The sequence below is a fragment of the Styela clava genome, chromosome 4 (assembly GCF_964204865.1).
Source record: "Styela clava chromosome 4, kaStyClav1.hap1.2, whole genome shotgun sequence".
NCBI lineage: Eukaryota > Metazoa > Chordata > Ascidiacea > Stolidobranchia > Styelidae > Styela > Styela clava.
Genome location: NC_135253.1, coordinates 731459 through 752163, shown reverse-complemented (window position 1 = coordinate 752163; position 20705 = coordinate 731459). Strand labels below are relative to the sequence as shown.

The 20705-nt window shown below is 37.5% G+C and overlaps 2 protein-coding genes across 5 annotated transcripts in view; both read right to left on the bottom strand.

Moving 5' to 3' along the window:
• The window catches only part of LOC120326162 (MPN domain-containing protein-like), a 135831-nt gene that overhangs the window by 104516 nt on the left and 10610 nt on the right, over nt 1-20705 (bottom strand). The window lies entirely within an intron of this gene.
• LOC120326167 (kelch domain-containing protein 2-like) lies at nt 13737-20704 on the bottom strand. 4 transcript variants are annotated; one of them, XM_078111448.1, is made up of 13 exons: nt 20564-20704; nt 19134-19192; nt 18810-18927; nt 18361-18464; nt 17793-17877; nt 17614-17700; nt 17014-17097; nt 16880-16938; nt 16335-16444; nt 15600-15757; nt 15336-15385; nt 14613-14765; nt 13737-14454 (listed from the first exon to the last, which is right to left on the bottom strand). In XM_078111448.1, the coding sequence occupies exons 1-12, from the start codon at nt 20639-20641 to the stop codon at nt 14657-14659; spliced, it is 1101 nt and encodes a 366-aa protein (XP_077967574.1). In that variant the 5' UTR covers nt 20642-20704; the 3' UTR covers nt 13737-14454; nt 14613-14656. The 4 variants fall into 4 exon arrangements, with proteins under 4 accessions (XP_077967574.1, XP_039248348.2, XP_077967573.1 ...); XM_039392414.2 differs by having other exon boundaries at nt 13737-14213; XM_078111447.1 differs by having other exon boundaries at nt 13737-14765.

Sequence of the window (20705 nt, the reverse complement as noted above, 5' to 3'; positions counted from 1 at the left end):
CACAGAAAATGGCGACGAAAAGATCGGGAAAATGGGCAAAATCTAGAGAAAGGTTTATAACAGGTGCTGTAACCAGCGTTTGTGCCCATGTACCCATTCACCCACCCTCTTAAAATCAAAGCTACAGAGAACTATCCAAATTACAGAACTAGAGCCACAAAATGCTGAAATAGCTTACCAAAGACAAAAAGAGAATTACCCAAGACAGGCTACAAGTAGCAAAAAATAGCAATGATATTTCAATGTGATATCAAGAAAAAGACTTTTATTCTTACAAGTATTAGGAAAGGACAAACACACTGTTAGTTCTTAATCTGGATTTTGAGTTTTTCCCTTACGAATATCGATCCATTGTTGTGTTTTGTAGAACACCAAATGTGTTATTCCCGGTGACTCTATGGAACAATTTTGCATGTTGTGATTTGCAATATATTTTTACATTGCCAGCTACATGTTTTGTGTCATTGCCCAATCAGTTGAGTTATGGGGTTTAAACAAAACTGCACCAAAGTTACATAAAAGACTCATTAAAAACACAGTAAAAATATAGCGTGGCACTACGGGACGACAGGTCCACCACGCAATAACGTTTCATTGTGTTGTAAATTGTCGCGATGGTACAGCATGAGCCCTCAATATTTTCTGGCGCAGTAACTGAATGACCCCGCTATGACACACTTAAGTTAACTACTCAATGTAACACTGTAGATCTACAATGATGATGTGCACATTATATGTGACACTACAGGGCATTTTTCCACCTTGGAACAGCGGCCTCTATCATCTCTTAAAATTCAGGTTATAAGATAAGATTAGGATTTACATATTTATCTCGGGGAGAGGAAAGCCGATAAGACGGCTTATCCATATGACGAACCACGGCCTCTCGTCCGGTTACCATTCCAAGTCGGGTATGGGATTAGTTATATTGTTTGTTTTCGGAAGCATGGACTTGGTGGTGGGGGAAGCCGTAACCGACCAGCAGTTACGTGAACCACCCAACGACGGCGAGGAGTCCAGCAATCCTCTCGCACATAACCATCCCTGCATGGGATTCGAACCTGCGAACCCACGCAGAGTAATTAGAGGTGCGGTGGCGAGTTCAGCCCGTTGAGCCACACCGCCGCGCCGATAAATCGTTAAATAGGTAAAAACATGTCCTACGGCACTGCAAACACTTAATCTTTATTAACATAAGTCCAGTGCATCTATTCGAAATAACTGTACCAGACAAACAAACACTTCGTGTTACAAGTCATCACAAAACATGTCAATTTTATCAAAATTTCTACATTTCAGGCCCCTTTGTGTAAATGATTAAAAACCTGGGTAAAATTTTAAATTTTCCAGTGAACTGAATGCAGTCCAATAAAATACAAGTGTTATTTGATATAAAAAATACAAAACAATTACTTTCACTGCACTTTTGAACAAATTTGCTTGTAATAGCCCAAATAAAAATTTTCAGATTTTATGGAAACTTTTCGAATAACTACTATCCTTGATCAGTTTTGACATCAAAAAAATAGCAATGGCTTAATGGCTCACAGTGGAACAAATGCCTAACAAATCCAAATCCAGGGCTAAAAAAACAAAATTAAAAGATTTTTCCACCGAAATATAAATAAGAATCATCTAAGACAGGCAGTTTGTAGCTAGAAATAGTAATGCCATTCTAATATGGTGTATTAAGTTTTCTTAGATGGGCACATACCCTAACATAAGTTACCCTATTATCGTCACACACCAATGTTCACCACGCGCCTTCAGGCTGTCAGGACCATCCCACTTTCAGATAGCGCTAATATGAGTTGTTTTCAGATTGCGATGTCATGAGTGATAACTATTGAACTTATTCTGTCACTCGGTGGCATAAGGGCATTTTCATTCAAAGTTAAAAACGATTCTCATAGGGCTCAGAAAAATGTTTGAAAAAAATTAAAAGTAATAGCCTTCCAGCGGCAACAACTCTATTACGAGACAGCCTCCATATCGACTCAAAGCGGCAAATTGGCACTGCGTAATGAACTAAAATAAAGTGCAAACTACAAACGTCACCATTGGATTACACTGAAATTTTTTTAGCTTAAAAACACAATTTAGCTTAAAAACAAAATTTTTAACTATACCGAGGCCTGGCGCAATCTGACGCAAATGTCATCATGCCAGATGCCCTCGTTTCAGAGACAAATAGAGTGTTTGTTTTATTGAACCAAATGTATGGACATCTTGGAATTTTAAGAACTGTGGGGTTTCAGAGTTTGCACTGTTAATGAATGTTCCCCCGAGCATCAACCTCTCTGTCTATTATGATGACAATGACCAAATCAGCAAAAAGCTGAGAATTATCAATTGAAACTATACAGCTATGGCCTCACTCAGACTAACAAACATTCAGATATTGGCTGGTTTTATGCGGTCTTACTACTTACTGAATACAGCGCGAAACACCGCAAAGAGCGCAAAACAGTGGGGAAACAGCGCGAAAGAGCGCAAAACAGAGGGAAACAGTGTGAAGCAGAAAAAAATTTTGCAATGAGTTCGGAGCACCTTGTTTTGAGTTGGAGTACCACGGCAGCAAATTCAAAACACAAACGAACATATGTAGCCAGTAATGCTGTAATGGCAGGTCTGCCCCTGCTGGTGACACATTTTGGGTACCATAATTTAGAACATTTTCCATATGGATATGGTTGGCTTTAGGGTTAGGGTTAGGTAAAAAGGGACCTCCAGAAGTATGTGCACCAAGATGGCGCACAACCTGAAAATAGTATGTGTGTGTGTGTGTAACGGATTCAGGTTGTGCGACATATTGCTGCACCTGCACATACTTCTGGAGCACCAAAAAGGTAGATAAAATTTCGCATGATGACCTATAATCCGGTACATAACCTTGTATATATGCCGGAAATAGCGCCATAAAACCATGGCGAGAGGCGCCGTGGTTCTTTCGTGGCAGGAGGTGGTAATGACTGCGTCTCCTGTTTTGCGCTGTTTCCCTCTGTTTTGCGCTGGTTTCCTTCTGTTTCGCGCTGTTTTCCTCTGTTTCGCGCTCTTTGCGGTGTTTCGCGCTGTATTCAGTAAGTAGTAAGACCCGGTTTTATGTGCCATTAATCAGTTTTTAATTATTTCTAAACTTATACCTGCAGAGTGCAGACCTGGGGAAACTTCCAGTAATATGTAACATACTTTCTTAGAATCAAACATGCCCTCAGGCCTCATTGACTTTTGGTTTCTTTTTTATCATGAAATATGCCTAGAAAACAAAAAAAAATTGGGGAACAACAATTCAGCAATTTGAATAAAAACACCTTACTGCCTTAAGGCATTTCAGGGAACGCCAGTCTGCGGTTGAAATTACTGTACTAGACTAGACTTAGACAAACTAACAGTACTGACAAATCTTAACTGCTAAATAAATTATGTTATAATTTCATGGAGTCTAGCCAAGTAAAACGATGTACCTAACTCCTTAAAAAACGCCAAACAGAAATGTGATGTGAAATTCATATGTTTGGCGTGGAATGAAATACTTGACAGACACGTTTAGTTAAAATATAATCCTCTCAATTTTCAACTAAGGTGGTATATCCCATTCCAAAAAGGTTATAGCCTTCCGTTCGAGACTTTTATTAAAAAAAACATTAAAAATTTGGGCTGTATTATTACCGGTACAACACATTTTTGGTTGGGGTTATTTATGCAGATACGGCATTTATTTTCATATCACATTTTTGTTTGGGGTATTCCAGACAGCAGTACGGTATTTAAGCACTTGTAGACTTGCGGCGTGTGTTCGGTAGACCCATTTCGAACCATATATGCAGCCTCAAAACGAGCTTCAGAATTTTGATTTCTACTTCATTCATCTTTCATTATTATTAGGCCTACAAATATGGCAACAAGATAAAATTGAGGAGAAACAATTCGACATGGAACACAGCGGTTGAAAATCACAATTTCAGACGACTCTGTGCGACAACGGCGACAGTGCCTATTTCACGAAAGCTGATAAATCATCATGCCTGTCACCCGAAGAGGGCGCGCTCAAGTTAAAAAAACGTATGCGATGTTGTTGCCCATAATTGTAACAGCACATTGTAATAAGAATTACAAAATTTTAATCTTGAAATGAAACAAAAACGTTCAACTGCGCTGAAATTGAGATCGTAATACCGTATTTTCCCCACGTTTATGCCAGATGACAATTCAAATCAAGACACAGGGTACTTGAAATAAATGGGAAAACAGCACAAACCATCCACGGTTCAAGAAATAAAACTTTTGGTAAATTTACCGAAAAAAGAAAATCAGATGGCCACGGTAAATTTACCGAAAAAAGAAAATCAGATGGCCACGATCTTATACCTGTGTATTTGATTGAAATGCAAAATAAAAAATATCTTCGATTCTGGATGTTTCTTTTTAAATCATAGGCTTAATTTTAATGTTTTTCCCGAATGTCTAAACCTTTCTCGAATAAGTATTTAAGTCTAGCAGTAAAAATTTGGTTTCCAATTACCGGTCTGTACCAATACAATATTAGGTTTATCAATGATTAAAAAAAAACTAATTCATGTAAGATGGAAAAACTATATGCACCACATATTTGATCCTGGATATTGTATCAAATTGATCATGAATTATATATATATATATCTAAGAAGTATCTCGGTTGCGGTGTATTTTAGGAATTGAAAAACGCGTTTGATATCGTATGCCAGTGGTTAAAAAACTTTAAATACTAGTGGGCCAATTATACCTATTTCGGTAGCATCCGGGCGCTTCAATTTTCGCCTACAAACAATCGCTAAATTAAACTTCAAATTATGGCGACCTCGTGCCTCATAGCCTACATCGTTTTATTTACTTACATCAATTTGACCTTGTTTCTGTGTGATGGCAAAGCGTTCAACTGACAACTTTCCCGCAAAGTTTATTCTTATTTTTAGTGTAGGCTAATTCATTTTGGATAACGCTGCTCACAGCAATATGTGCTTCCTAGCGTGCACATTACACATTTTGCATTGTCGTACAAATGAGGATGGGTGGATTATGTTTGCTGTTCAAATGCTCTTTTTAAATTCCTCATCTTCAACTTTCTATGACAACTTCAGGACTAATTTTGTTTTAAAGATAAAAAGCGATTTTATCCAAGTAGCTGACACTGGACTCTCCTAAAAATGAATCATGTTCACTGATGCAAAAATTTGGAATCGAACTCCTGAATCTTTTAGACTAGCTTCGTACATGAAATTTAATTATCTAAATTTTCTTATAAGGTAGGCTAATTACCCATAATGACGCCGCTTTACATTAAGTCCCTTTGTCACTGCTTGCTTGTTATTTTTTTTGACGATCATTTTCCTATTTCTTCAATAATTATTTGGCTAGAATGGGTGGTGGCCGACTTCGATGACCTTTGGTCGTATCACCGCCTTTTGAGGCTATACCAAAATATGTGTTGTGTGATTTATTATTCTAAGATTTATTTATTTGTACTTTGGTTGACAAAAATAAAAAACTCTCTTTTTTTTCTACAGGCAGAATGAGGCGCATTTTGAACCAAAACAAATTAGCTGACATTTGGAGTTCTATGCAGGGGCTTAGCAACAAAGTCTTCAATACAACCAATCGAAGTTTTGAAAATAATGTTTGTGACTTCATAGAATCTTCTGAGAAAAGTTTTCAGCTGTACCTTAGGTTCGAGGGTGAAAAAAATGGTTAAATATACTGGCGCAGGGGTCTGAGTAATATACCACCTGAAGTTAAACACGTTTTGTATTATTCTGTTATGCCAATCTTCCAATTGATCACAGCGGCACGTGAGTGTATATATCTATGAGTGCGACTGCAAATGTCAATGGGCGCAAGTGTTAGTTGGGGCCAATGTCTGTGTGTACAAGTGTACGTGGGTACAAATGTGTCAAATATGAAAACAAACTTGCAAACCCACGCCTGTGGGTGCTAATGTTAATGGGTGCCAAGCTACTGGTGACAATTTACGTGGGTGCAAATATATATACTGGTTGCAATTGCTAAGAACGAATGTACATGGACGAAAAAAACGTATTCCAGAATCTAAGCTTATTGGTAAGGTGTCAGGCATACACTTTTATGGTTGGCATATTTTGTGAAGTTAGCATATATCGAGGCTTCCAGAGCCACACTTTATTTTCGCAATCTTGGATTACAACCGTTGGCATCAGTTTTTCGAAAAACACATTCGTGGGTAAACAATTCCTTCTAAAATAAAAATCGAAAAAAGTGTTTATAGGCAGACAGATAAAAATCTTAGTATGCAGTCGAGAATTACCACATCACCAGTCTGTCCTAATGTTGGGCGCTTGGTAAAGCAAAAATGTTACCAAAATCTCACTGGCAAACTTTAACATCTCAGTAAATAACTTCAGGTTCGGTTCAGTCATTAGTCACACTCTAACTGAAAATGTTGAACACTACCGTCTAAAAGGCAAGCAAACAGGCCAGGCAAGCGCCTTCACCATCCATCATTCAAATGTACGTGGAAAGCGATGGTAACGTCATGTCGTGATGTCACAATACTCCTACAATCGGAGTCGTTGAATCGACTAAAACCAACTGTTTCTCCGAAATGATGCATATCCATTCATTGCGGTCAGTTATCAAGGCTGCAGCTGAATCCTAATGCCCACAAACACGTGGCCACATTTTCCATTCAGTGACAGCACATTTGCACCCGTGAACTTCATCCAGGAAATTTGCACGCACCGACATTTGCACCAACAGACATTCACACATCACACCCATACATTTCCACCCACATATTTGAGCATTTGCATATAGATTGCAGTCCAGTGGCGGCGCGTCAATAGGGCCAACCGGGGCAATGCCCCGGTTGTTTTTTCGGTATAATAAAAAATATTCGAAAAATACCTCAATATCGGTTGCAGAGACTGTCTACACTAGCCATATTCTCCCGACATGGTTCATTTTTCGCTCGCAAAGCCTTCGCCGAACGTCGACGGGGCGACGCCGATTTTGCCCCGGTTGCTCATTGTATATCGTATTCTCTCTTTTATCTTCCACTCGCCGCGTTTGTATCGTTTGTTTTCTGTTTCTTTTACTAAATCATCGGGGCTAGCCCCGAAATTATGACGACACAATGCCGACGTTTCTTACAACAACGTGTTGACATATTCACGCATTCATTCTCGTTCGTTGGTTGCTTGAAGAGTTGATAGTTTCCTCGCCTTCGTTTTTGTCGCTTGTTTCGCTATTTGAATCAGTTAGAGACCTTTAGTCCATTTGCTTTCGATTTTCCACATTCCTTCTGAGCTCCTCACTTCTTTCCGGCTTCGCATTTCTTAGCCTTAGACCTCATAATGAATAAGGTTGATGCACTACTTCGCACTCCGTTTTCGCAGCTGCCGCTGGAACAAAAATTAGAGGTACAACGTATTGGGCCTTATCAACCAAAAAATTGTTCACTGGAACAATTCCATGACGGAGGAAAGCGTCTGCGCATTCTGCGCAGAAACTTGGTATGAAAAACACGAATGGTTGTGTTACAGCGAGGACAAAAATGCACTTTTTTGTTTTTATTGCCTACTTTTTGCCACCGCCCGTGACTCACGTTGGTGTAAATTTGGTTTTAGAGATCTTAAACATCTCTCCGAGCGTGCCAGGGATCATCAATCTTCTATGGAGCATCTGGACAATGCAGTGAAATACCGAACATTCGGAAATGTTAATATTGCAGCACAGTTGGATGAAGGACGCGCGGTTTCTATTCGTCGGCACAACCAAAACGTCGAGAAAAACCGCCATGTTCTCGGTCGATTGATAGATGCTTTGAAGTTCATTGGTTGTCACGAGCTGTCCCTCCGTGGGCACGATGAACGGGCTGGCTCTTCTAATAGAGGGGTATTTTTGGATATGGTGGAATACACCGCATCCCTAGATAGCCTACAGTATTGAGAGATCATCTTGATGCCGCACCTGTTTCGAAAGGAACATCTAAGGATATCCAAAATGATTTGCTCGACTCAATGTATAAAATTTATTTACAACATTTGGCTCTGGAAATTGAGAATTGCCAGTTCCTTTCGATTCAGTCTGACGAGACAACTGACATCACGTGCGTTTCCCAACTGGCTGTGATTTTTCGGTTTGTGAAAGATGGTAAACTTACCGAGAGATTTCACAGCTTTGTACCGATCGTTGATCGCACGGCTTGCGGGATATCGGCTGTACTGAAAGAAGTGTTACAGCCTTACAACGCGAAGTCAAAATTGATAGCTCAAACTTATGACGGCGCGGCAGTCATGAGTGGGTCGAAACATGGTGTTCAAGTTTAAATAAAAGAAGATTTTCCTCATGCGCATTTTTTACATTGTTATGCACACCAATTTAACCTCGTTATAAAAATATGTGTCTTGATACCCCTCTCGTCCGTATATTTTTTGCAAATGTTTCGGAGTTTTCTTCATTTTTTTCCGTTTCGCCGAAGCCCTCTGACTTCCTTCGCCAGATATGTAGCCGCCGTCTCCCAGCTTGTGCACCGACACGTTGGAACTTCCAATCACGCGTGGTGCAGGGCGTGTCCGAAATTTGGTCTGAGCTCATTGAGTGTTTCAATGGTATTCAGAGCTCTCCGGTTTGGGACGAACGCTCTGTGAGGGAGGCGGCAGGTCTAAAGAGTCTGCTAGAAGATGGTGAGTTTTCATTTTTTCTCGCTTTTTTCTCCACAATATTCTATCACGTGGATGTATTATACGGCGCATTGCAGTCAAGGCTAATGGATGGAGCGTCTGTGCAGTCGTGTATTTCAGACTTCTGCGATGCTGTATCTCGTATCCGGGAAACAATAAAATACGACGACACATGGAGTGCTTCTTTACGCCGCGGGCAAACAACGCAGCGTTTGATTTTGTCTGCAAAGGAATGCTGTGACATTCTGGTGAATCAAATAGGCGATCGTCTGCGCACTGAACACCTTGCCGCGTTCTCTTTGATGAACCCCAAAAATTTTTCAAAATTGCACGTCAATTTCCCATCCATTTGTTGGCTACTGTCTCCAAATTTTACCCCATGATAAACGTGGGTAAATTGGAAAATGAATTGCGATGTATATACACCAATCAAACTTTTTTGAACATCACATCAACTTGCGCGCTCTATGGGTTCCTCATAGATAACACTCTAGTAACTACCTTTGCGGCGTCTGCAAAATTTCTGGACATCATTTTGACGACGCCTATTTCTTCCGCCGACGCAGAGCGAACATTCAGCACGCTGAAGCGTATTGAAAAGTATCTCAGAAACACAATAAAGCAAGATAGATTAAATTCCTTGGCTGCTTTATCCATTCACAGAGACGTTATTTCTGGGATGCATGACTTTAATCAGCGCGTTATTGAGCATTTTGCTTTCAAGAAACCGCGGCGTGTTGCATATATGTTCAAGCAGTAGAAGTCTAGCAGCATATATATCTGTGAGTGAGCGACGCATGTCCTTATCTTTGCATTAGCTTTCCTTTCTTCATAGTAACGTTTTAAACCTTATTTTAGGTTTTGTCTGCTTTCCCGAAGTTTCTGTTAATATGTCATTGTATTTATCTGGGTAAATATTGCCTTTCCTTTTGAAAGAGGTTTCAAAATAAACTATGTCTATATTTATTAATCCCTTGACTTGGACCGGTTTTAAAGACACTTTCTTATCGTTAAAAATTTTCGCTTTTGCCGATTGGTTGTTATCGATGGAATGGTTTTTATACTCATAAAATGATGGGAGAACTTACAGCGCTCATCCTGTCCCCGTAGATGGGGGTGACTTGGTCACGCAGTAGCTTGCCCCGGTTGTCAAAATGACCACGCGCCGCCACTGGATTGCACCCATGGACATTTTCACCCACGTATATTTGCCACAACGTACATTTGCACCCACGTATATTTGCAACAACGTACATTTGCACCCACATGTATTTGCACTCCTGAACTTTTGCACCCATGAACATTTGCGTCAACGTCTATTTGCCGTCCATATAGATTTTACATCAAACCAAAACTCATGATTGTATTTACGCCAAATTTTGCAGACAGCATTTCGTGGAACCACACGGAAAAACATGCGAAACTCAACCCGGAATTACATGTAGGCTATACCAAAATCACCGCAAATGCAAATAGGTCACACCAAACCAATCTATTTTATTTTGGTCACTCTAACAAAAAACATCAACAAACGGACAAACAAAATGCAGATGACCCAGAGGACGAGCATAACATAAAAAAACGTACAAGTACGCGCCCGTTCACCAACACTATTATTTTCTGAAAACTGCACTGGTCACTGGGACATGTATGTTTATTTCCCTCAAAATGTAACATCAGCATAATAAATGGACATTATAGCAGAGACAGGATACACGAACAAGACATTGCTGGTCGGTGACTCAGTTTGGCCTTGGCGATATATATATGCGGTGTACCATTCACAAATATATTAGCAGTTTAAGTCTGCAACAACCTACGATATAATTATAATGGGACAACATACACGAAATAGCGAAAATATACCGATAAAACTATAATTTAAGTACAATACACAAAGACGATATGCACAATAGTTAGTTTATGACAGGCCCGTATCCCAGGGTTCCGAGGGAAGTATGATACAGATCGCCAATTGATACGTTTTTACAATGAATCCTGTGAAATAGATTTGCCGTAAATTTTTGATAAGGACGTAAACTTATCGGTGACCATCCCGTGATGTCAGCGGTCCAAATCGGGTAACAACGCTCGAACCGTTTCCAGTACTTTTAACAAACTTGCGTGCACACGGCCAGGGCACATCGTAATCTCAACGATGCCAATACTTCTCCACACTTACGCTGGACAATTGATTAGCAAAGGCTAACAATTCTGTGCGTGTAATTCTTCAGTGGTGCCGCATATCTATTCAGTTTTTGTGAAAGTATATCAACGAATCGACTTTTTAAACAAATTTTACATGTTGGCATCAGACTTTTCCAAGTCCAACCGATGTAGATTTTGTCAACTAAAGTCAAATAAGCCGAAGACACATGGAAGTTTTGTATCATCGTCAGGCATTATAGTGACTATAATATAGTCAATTGAACCCTAAATGCGATTTTTTTTATATAATAACGGCAACATGAGCAAATCCGCAAAGCCCCATGTAATTTTTATCTAGTGTGTAAAGTTTTGGACACACGAGATTCGTGAGTCTCCTTTAAATGTTTATGTAAAATAGGAGCCGGTGAATTATTGAACTGAAGAGATAACTGTAACCAGGTGATCTCTCTAATGATTTGTTCGTCGAATATGTGCTAATTTATTTTTTCAAAACGAAATAAAATGAGTGTTCAATACTCTAAAAATAATCATCAAATAACTATAAATCTCGACCATCCCCTACAGTCTTTACCAAAACACATTGCATCAATTTATTGTATTTTTATTTCATTTTGGTTGAAAAATCAATAAATCTATCTATTCTGTATGGACATTTTGTAACTCAATAAGGAGTCGAATATACTGACATCGACATACCAGATTAGAGCTACCTCTGTTCGTGGTCGAAGATGGAGATGGTGCAACACCCAGGAGGCAAGCTAGGGCACCCAAAATAGTGCTTATTAATAGTTGGCTGCAATTAGCATCACGTTATTTTATAAACAATAGTTTCTCATGACCAACTGAGAGTTACCGTTGCACAAATAAACTACCAGGCAAATAAATGGAAATACAAATAAATGGTGATGATTGATGGAAATTAGAGAGGTTGTAAGCCATAAACCACTGGTACAGGCAACACAGGAGCAAGGAAATGATCAACCTGACTTTATTCAATGATGTCAATGGCATACCATGAGAGATTCTACGTTAGCCACGAGTTCGTTGTTGCCTTTCCTTTTGAAAGAGGTTTCAAAATAAACTATGTCTATATTTATTAATCCCTTGACTTGGACCGGTTTTAAAGACACTTTCTTATCGTTAAAAATTTTCGCTTTTGCCGATTGGTTGTTATCGATGGAATGGTTTTTATACTCATAAAATGATGGGAGAACTTACAGCGCTCATCCTGTCCCCGTAGATGGGGGTGACTTGGTCACGCAGTAGCTTGCCCCGGTTGTCAAAATGACCACGCGCCGCCACTGGATTGCACCCATGGACATTTTCACCCACGTATATTTGCCACAACGTACATTTGCACCCACGTATATTTGCAACAACGTACATTTGCACCCACATGTATTTGCACTCCTGAACTTTTGCACCCATGAACATTTGCGTCAACGTCTATTTGCCGTCCATATAGATTTTACATCAAACCAAAACTCATGATTGTATTTACGCCAAATTTTGCAGACAGCATTTCGTGGAACCACACGGAAAAACATGCGAAACTCAACCCGGAATTACATGTAGGCTATACCAAAATCACCGCAAATGCAAATAGGTCACACCAAACCAATCTATTTTATTTTGGTCACTCTAACAAAAAACATCAACAAACGGACAAACAAAATGCAGATGACCCAGAGGACGAGCATAACATAAAAAAACGTACAAGTACGCGCCCGTTCACCAACACTATTATTTTCTGAAAACTGCACTGGTCACTGGGACATGTATGTTTATTTCCCTCAAAATGTAACATCAGCATAATAAATGGACATTATAGCAGAGACAGGATACACGAACAAGACATTGCTGGTCGGTGACTCAGTTTGGCCTTGGCGATATATATATGCGGTGTACCATTCACAAATATATTAGCAGTTTAAGTCTGCAACAACCTACGATATAATTATAATGGGACAACATACACGAAATAGCGAAAATATACCGATAAAACTATAATTTAAGTACAATACACAAAGACGATATGCACAATAGTTAGTTTATGACAGGCCCGTATCCCAGGGTTCCGAGGGAAGTATGATACAGATCGCCAATTGATACGTTTTTACAATGAATCCTGTGAAATAGATTTGCCGTAAATTTTTGATAAGGACGTAAACTTATCGGTGACCATCCCGTGATGTCAGCGGTCCAAATCGGGTAACAACGCTCGAACCGTTTCCAGTACTTTTAACAAACTTGCGTGGGGCACATCGTAATCTCAACGATGCCAATACTTCTCCACACTTACGCTGGACAATTGATTAGCAAAGGCTAACAATTCTGTGCGTGTAATTCTTCAGTGGTGCCGCATATCTATTCAGTTTTTGTGAAAGTATATCAACGAATCGACTTTTTAAACAAATTTTACATGTTGGCATCAGACTTTTCCAAGTCCAACCGATGTAGATTTTGTCAACTAAAGTCAAATAAGCCGAAGACACATGGAAGTTTTGTATCATCGTCAGGCATTATAGTGACTATAATATAGTCAATTGAACCCTGAATGCGATTTTTTTTATATAATAACGGCAACATGAGCAAATCCGCAAAGCCCCATGTAATTTTTATCTAGTGTGTAAAGTTTTGGACACACGAGATTCGTGAGTCTCCTTTAAATGTTTATGTAAAATAGGAGCCGGTGAATTATTGAACTGAAGAGATAACTGTAACCAGGTGATCTCTCTAATGATTTGTTCGTCGAATATGTGCTAATTTATTTTTTCAAAACGAAATAAAATGAGTGTTCAATACTCTAAAAATAATCATCAAATAACTATAAATCTCGACCATCCCCTACAGTCTTTACCAAAACACATTGCATCAATTTATTGTATTTTTATTTCATTTTGGTTGAAAAATCAATAAATCTATCTATTCTGTATGGACATTTTGTAACTCAATAAGGAGTCGAATATACCGACATCGACATACCAGATTAGAGCTACCTCTGTTCGTGGTCGAAGATGGAGATGGTGCAACACCCAGGAGGCAAGCTAGGGCACCCAAAATAGTGCTTATTAATAGTTGGCTGCAATTAGCATCACGTTATTTTATAAACAATAGTTTCTCATGACCAACTGAGAGTTACCGTTGCACAAATAAACTACCAGGCAAATAAATGGAAATACAAATAAATGGTGATGATTGATGGAAATTAGAGAGGTTGTAAGCCATAAACCACTGGTACAGGCAACACAGGAGCAAGGAAATGATCAACCTGACTTTATTCAATGATGTCAATGGCATACCATGAGAGATTCTACGTTAGCCACGAGTTCGTTGTTGGAAGCATTGAAACTGAGAATTTTTAGTTGTAAAAAATTAGTTCTAAGAGATTTTCCATACCTCATGCTTGGTAGAATCTATATTAGTGCTATAAATAATTATGGTTATAGCGAAAGACTTCTGAAAATTAAAATTGAAAAATAAATTACAGGTATTTTCAAAACTGTGGCCTTTCTATAGTATGTTTATGAATAAGTCCTAAAGAGTTTGCCTTCTGCTGTATTCCCACTCATCCTCTACCTTACATGAAGATCTTAATACCAACATATGTTGATATACACAGTGACAGTGGTATATGAATGAGAGAATGTTGGGACTATCGATATTTTGTGCACAAGCAGTACACCGAATAAAACCTGTCAGTAATATGTGGATCACAGACATGGTTGCCATACTTCAAGATGGTTCTACCTGATAGTAATATCACTCAGTTTGTATCGCCGCAGTTGATACCATCATCCACCATCTGTCAGTTGCTTGATATCTGCTTTCAACTCGTTAGGTAAATCCAACCAACAGTGGCATGTCTTTTCCTTGAATGTTGCCACTACGTTCATAGCAAGCCTGTATAAAAATGAATACACTCTTATCCAGTGTTAAGTTTAATTTGAACTAAAAAACTTTCCAACCAGAATATAATTTATTTACATCAGAGAAACAGAAGACCAACAAGGTGGATTATTCTTATGGTGATCCATCTACTCTCTTTCAGTTCCCTATCAAGCCAACAAAACAATGGAACATTGTGATTTGTTCATTTGACAATAGTTGAAATAACAATATTGATAATTACCCCAGGCTACAGCCTATTTGAAAATTACATAGCTAAATTCAACAATAGGACCACTAGCCAACTACTACTCACTGGTTAACTTCAGTATGGCACAATTAGATGATAGAATATTACAAATGGTTGGTTGTATGTACATACAACTCAAGATTATACCTGGTTGACTTACCAATGGGGTATTTAACATCATTTCCTAATGATACAAATGTTATCCTAAAACTGAGGTTGATGATGATTCACAATAAAATAAATTGTGCTTTATTTAATATAAGTAAAAAATGTGTTCCGATACATAAAATGTAAGCCAAATCAACAAAAAGGAAATACAGCAAGATGTGTCTTACCTGACTAAAGGCAGAGGTGATAGCTGGAATGCAACTACTTCATTCAGGTGCTGCCAAAACAAAATATTGCATTTAGAAAAAAGCATTTCAGTTTGATTTTGTTACATTATAAGACAGAAAGAACGACTAACATTTATGGATACTCCCGTAGTATGTGCAACAAGATGACGGATACCATTTCAGCACATTCTTGAGAACGAGCTACAATAACAATGAATATGCGTTCCTAACTATAAGATTCGCTTCAAAAATCAGAAAATAGACCTCCTCATCTTCATATAGTTTTGATTTACATCCACCAAATATTAATATCTGCCCCTGATAAATTCCTTCGCAAGCTGTATGCCATCGTTTAACACCACATTGAGAATATTTGAGTTTATCCCATTCATTGGTCTCCACAGAGAAGATCCAACCATCACCTGTTAGGAAGTAAAATACAAAGGGTTTTGCACGTACATGCCCATAAATTTACAGTCATTTGGTAATAACCTCACAACATCGGTGGCCTTTTTCAGCCACGAAAATCACAATCAACAATATGACATCCTTTTTGACCTTACTTATATCGTGTTTTGACCTCTGTATTCAGGACATAAACTATATGTCCAAATTAAATGAAATTTTAAATAAAAACATGCTCTTGTCTGACAAAAATCAATTACCTTCAAGAAATAATCCCACGCCACATCTTTACTATAAGTTACATTTTTAATACAGTAATAACCTACAATGTTTTTTTGATCTGTTGTGTCAAGCCGGTATATAAGACACGACAAAGGTGACTGCCGTGTAGGTGTATGAGATCACAGGCTGGATTTGAGCAGTACTCATTTTAAAATCTTTATTATAGTTATTGTTTAATTGAAGTACATCCCAATCATGGTAATAGTCACAATGAAGAAACTTTGAGGTATAAAATGTAAACTCAAGACAATAGTATAATCACTTTTTGATAAATCAGCAAACAGAAACGAAGACTCATTTTCATCTTATTACCTAACACTCTTCCATTTGTTGTTAAGCCGCCATATAAAAACAAATGACCATCGTCAACAGCAGTTAACGTAAGCCACGATCTTCCTGTTGGTTTATGATTGAAAGTAACTCTGTAAATAAGTGAGGTATTGTCCATAAAAATAAATATATTCATTACTGTATAGTAACTTAGTCGAAAGCTATATCATAACATATTGAATCTTTTGTTTCAAGATATAAGGTTTTCAACATGGTACATTCTACAACTATATGGATATTTGAATGAATGAAATTTCAACAAAATAGGCCTTAGAATTTCTGAAACTTCATGTAAAATGATAAATAGACTTGGTATTTGTTAAAACTCACGTCAATACATAGTTTAGTATATATTTCAGTTGGAAGGAAGAAACAGTCCATCTCATATTTGAACATGTCTCCGCATCTGTGATTATACCAACTACATAACTTCTGATCAGAGATTTCATTGAGCCATTATTGACTCCTAATCGTACGAGACCGATAATACTTGAATAATGCTCATGATCATGACAATACAAACTTACATCTCTGTCCATTGGAATGAGTCCAATGTTAATGAATATAGATCATCAAGACGGTCGGTCTGTAGGAGTAATGGAAATAACTGTAAGATAGAGTTGTATTAACTTATTTATGAAAAATGTATAGCCGTACATACCTGATGACGTCCTCCAAAAAGATATCCAGTTGTTTCATCAACTGTAGCACAAGCATGAGCTGCTCTCGGGCACGGCGTGTTATCCTAGATTTTAAGGATTAAAGAATATTTTCTGCGAGGCTATATAGTTTGCATTTTATGGTTTACATGTTCATTCATGAATTTGAAAATAAATCGAAAATGAAGTTGAACTAGTAGTGAGTGAAGGTAAAATGCTGTAGACCGTTTCGACCTAAGCTATTTGACTGCTATATTCATTTCGTATTATCAAAACTGATACATACTAATGATACTATGAAGAAATATATAGGCATACATACATTTCTAATTTGCATTTGGTAAACCACCGGCTTATAGTTATATACAGCATTATGTGATTATACAGTGTTACATTTCTCCATGGACGGTACTCGAGAAAAGGACTTAGGATGGTTTTAGTTTGAATGCTCGCAGAGCATAATTTATGATCCAGAAGTTGGATTTTCAAATAAAGAGTGGACATATTCTAATGTAATAGATAAGTTATTCAAAACCGAATTCACATTTTAGCAATACTTCAATATTTCTAAACACTTTTGTTATAAATTTTGAGAGACTTACATCAACCTGGAGGCCTTTCCATTCGTTTTTCACAGTGTCATATAATAGAAGGTCATTATTCCATCCCATCAAATGGAGGAGCCACTGCTAAAACAAAGAACAGCTTTCTATAAGTAATTGAGGACACAATTTTAAAAATCTGAGACAACCTGATATTTCTGCATCAAAAATTAGCATACCGATTGATCTGCAATGAATTTCCCTTGTCCTATAAAATCCCCTGAATCACATGACCATTCTCCATATCCACCAAAAAATATAATCCTGTAGAAGTTAATCTATTATAAAAATATGCTGCACAGAGGAATGTCCGAATCATCAAATATATTCGAATATCGATTTAGGCTTATGATTATGAATGCACATTGCACACATTCTCGACGACATCGTCAGGGGCATTTTGATTGAAAATAATAATTATTTTATATTTTATGATCGTAATAGAAAATAGTCGTATGCGGCCGAGCAATAAATCACAGGAGGCATAAAGGATTTACATCAAAGCCGACTTAAAGAAGTACCCACTTGAAACATGATCGGCATGAATCTATGATTCAGCGAGAAAAATTAAAATCAATCTTATATCCATGTTGGCACACGACCGATTACTTCTTTATTAAGGGAGAATTTTGATATAGGGAGAAGTGAGCTGAGGAAATACTTCGTCAGTAAGCTGACGAAATACTAAATATTTATTCACTCTCTAACTCAGACGCGAGACTTTAAATTTCAATATTATAATCTTACTTGTCTCCAGTCACCCAACATCCCAATTTGTTTCTTCGAGATGGCTTCTTGGAGTGAATATTTGGTTTGATCCAGTTGAATTTTTTTAAGTCAAGTATGTGCATCTTAACAAGCAGGTGCATGAAAGAATTTTATTAGGTAGCCTATTCACCTTTGTCCGAAGATTTTTGAATATAACATTAATAATTATTAATAAAACAAGTTTTTCAAAAGTTTTCACCTCTAATCAAGTGTACCAACAACATGAAAAGCCTATATTAAACTTATGTATAGTTGTTAACTAACTAAACTATAGTGTTCTAGTTGAACAACAGTGTATACTAGTGTTTAGTTGAGCCTAATTTTGACTGTTTTATACTGTCACAACTTGCCCAAGATATGAAGCTAATACTGATTTCTGCAATAGGAAAGATATTTTGTCCTTCAAAATTTTGATATATGACACTCACAGAATTGCTGTTGCCCAACATTGAAAATCCAGCAAAGATGTAGAGAGACGATTCTATTATAGCGGCACAGCTTCCAGAAGCAGTGGGAGGTTTATCTCCTTGTGTAAATTTCTTTTTCCTGTATTGAAATAGAGTTCTGTTCATTTCTATTGGGTGCTGTTGATCTTAGTATTAAATTATAGAACTAGAAACTTCAACAACTAAAGTTATGACAGGATTTAAAAAAAAAAACAGCGAAAAAAGATTGCTTCAAAGTGACACATAAATATACCTTGGGTATCAAGGATTTGTTTTTCAAAACACAATCTATTTATTTAAGCTCACCAAACACGTTTGTTGATATTGTACAACCAAACATCTTCTGAATCCATGAAACGTTCTTCCTGTGGGGAATATAGAATAATAAATACTACTAGAGAAGTAGTCACATAGATCCAATAGAGCATATTATCAAGTTGGGAAAATGATCATGTATGGTTAGTAGTATTCGTCTCAGCGGAAGAAATAAATCTCTGCCATCACTCTGTATATTATGGATTTTCCAAACAAAAAAACCTTTGCCTGGGTAAGATAAAAACAAGATAGAGGTTATGACAGTGAATGTTATACGATACCAATCGATTCTATCAAGATAGCAACTGAATTAGTTACCATCAATCAGGGCTGGGAAGTCGGAGCTGGTGCCTTAAAATTTTGTTGGAGCCAATCTTATCATATTAGAATAGATAGAAATTTTAGTATCTCCAGCTTTCAAGTATAGTTATACATTTGTAATTTTTTCAATTATAATTCACACAAATAATGAAATCTATAATTTTCAGCTTATAATTTGAATTCCTTATAACAGTTTTGAGTCTTGCATTCGGTATAGATTGCATTTGACTGCTTGTTTTATTTATTGTTTTTACTAAAATTCATCAAAATGCAATACGCTAGTTAAATTCAATACCCATTGTGATATAATCTTGAAGGCACAATGATTTTGAGGAGAATAATAATGTTTTTATTATAGGCCTAATGATATTATATTAGTACTTATAAGGTGCCTCGCAAAATTATGACCCATATAAAATATAACAAATTCCAGGAGTGTCATGACTAGAGGGAAGCCGTAAACGCAAGAAAAATACTGTCATGCTATCTATCCCCTCATAGCACCTGGATAATTATTTTTTGGCTTCCGCTTTAGGAGACCTGTAAGTAATGTCAGACATTCTGTCTGTCTGTAAGGGTTGCTGTAGTACCTAAACCGATCCATGAATGGAATTTCTCTCATGGTTTATCCACTCACCCTAGTATTTGTATGTTTCACCGAAAGTCAAGATTGATGTTTCAGTTCCATGGCAGTGGGCGTCAAGTTATATCTGAGTTCCAGGGTGCCTACTAGCGTTTTTAAATAGAATCGAGTAGCTTTATTCTGAAATTGCTTCGAATCAATTCAAATTGATTAGAATTGCTCTCATCTGAAATTATGAAACTTACACCCCTAGCCTATGGAGCCTGAACCCTGCGCAGCTGAAGCTGGGGACATTGTGATTTCAAACCAGCTCCCCAGCCCGAGTCAATACTTCATTCTGAATAAACACTGAATGCCACATGTTAATATCTGAGTGGTTGTACTTGATTTTGTGATTAGTATTTGAGTCTCTAAATTTGTATCCCTGCTTGTAGCACACAACAAATGAATTTACATGGCCAATAGTTCATTCATTCGAAATTTCAGGTGAAAAAAAATTACATATTGGTCAACTTACATTGTATCCTCCCCATACTATCACATGACCTTTGTATGCCACAGCGACATGACCACTCCTGCAGTCAGGGACTTCCATATCAATTTATCAAATGTATTATAACATATTTTTCCAAATATATCTCTAAATCATATTTACCGGT

Excerpts from the sequence above, each read along its gene's own strand:
- LOC120326167 (XM_078111447.1), bottom strand. The coding sequence starts at position 20,641 with ATGGAAGTCCCTGACTGCAGGAGTGGTCATGTCGCTGTGGCATACAAA. Across the intron at positions 18,465-18,809 it reads TGTTGGGCAACAGCAATTCT|ATGCACATACTTGACTTAAA; the intron begins GTGAGTGTCATA and ends CTGCTTGTTAAG. Across the intron at positions 15,758-16,334 it reads AACAAATGGAAGAGTGTTAG|GTGATGGTTGGATCTTCTCT; the intron begins GTAATAAGATGA and ends ACTTCCTAACAG.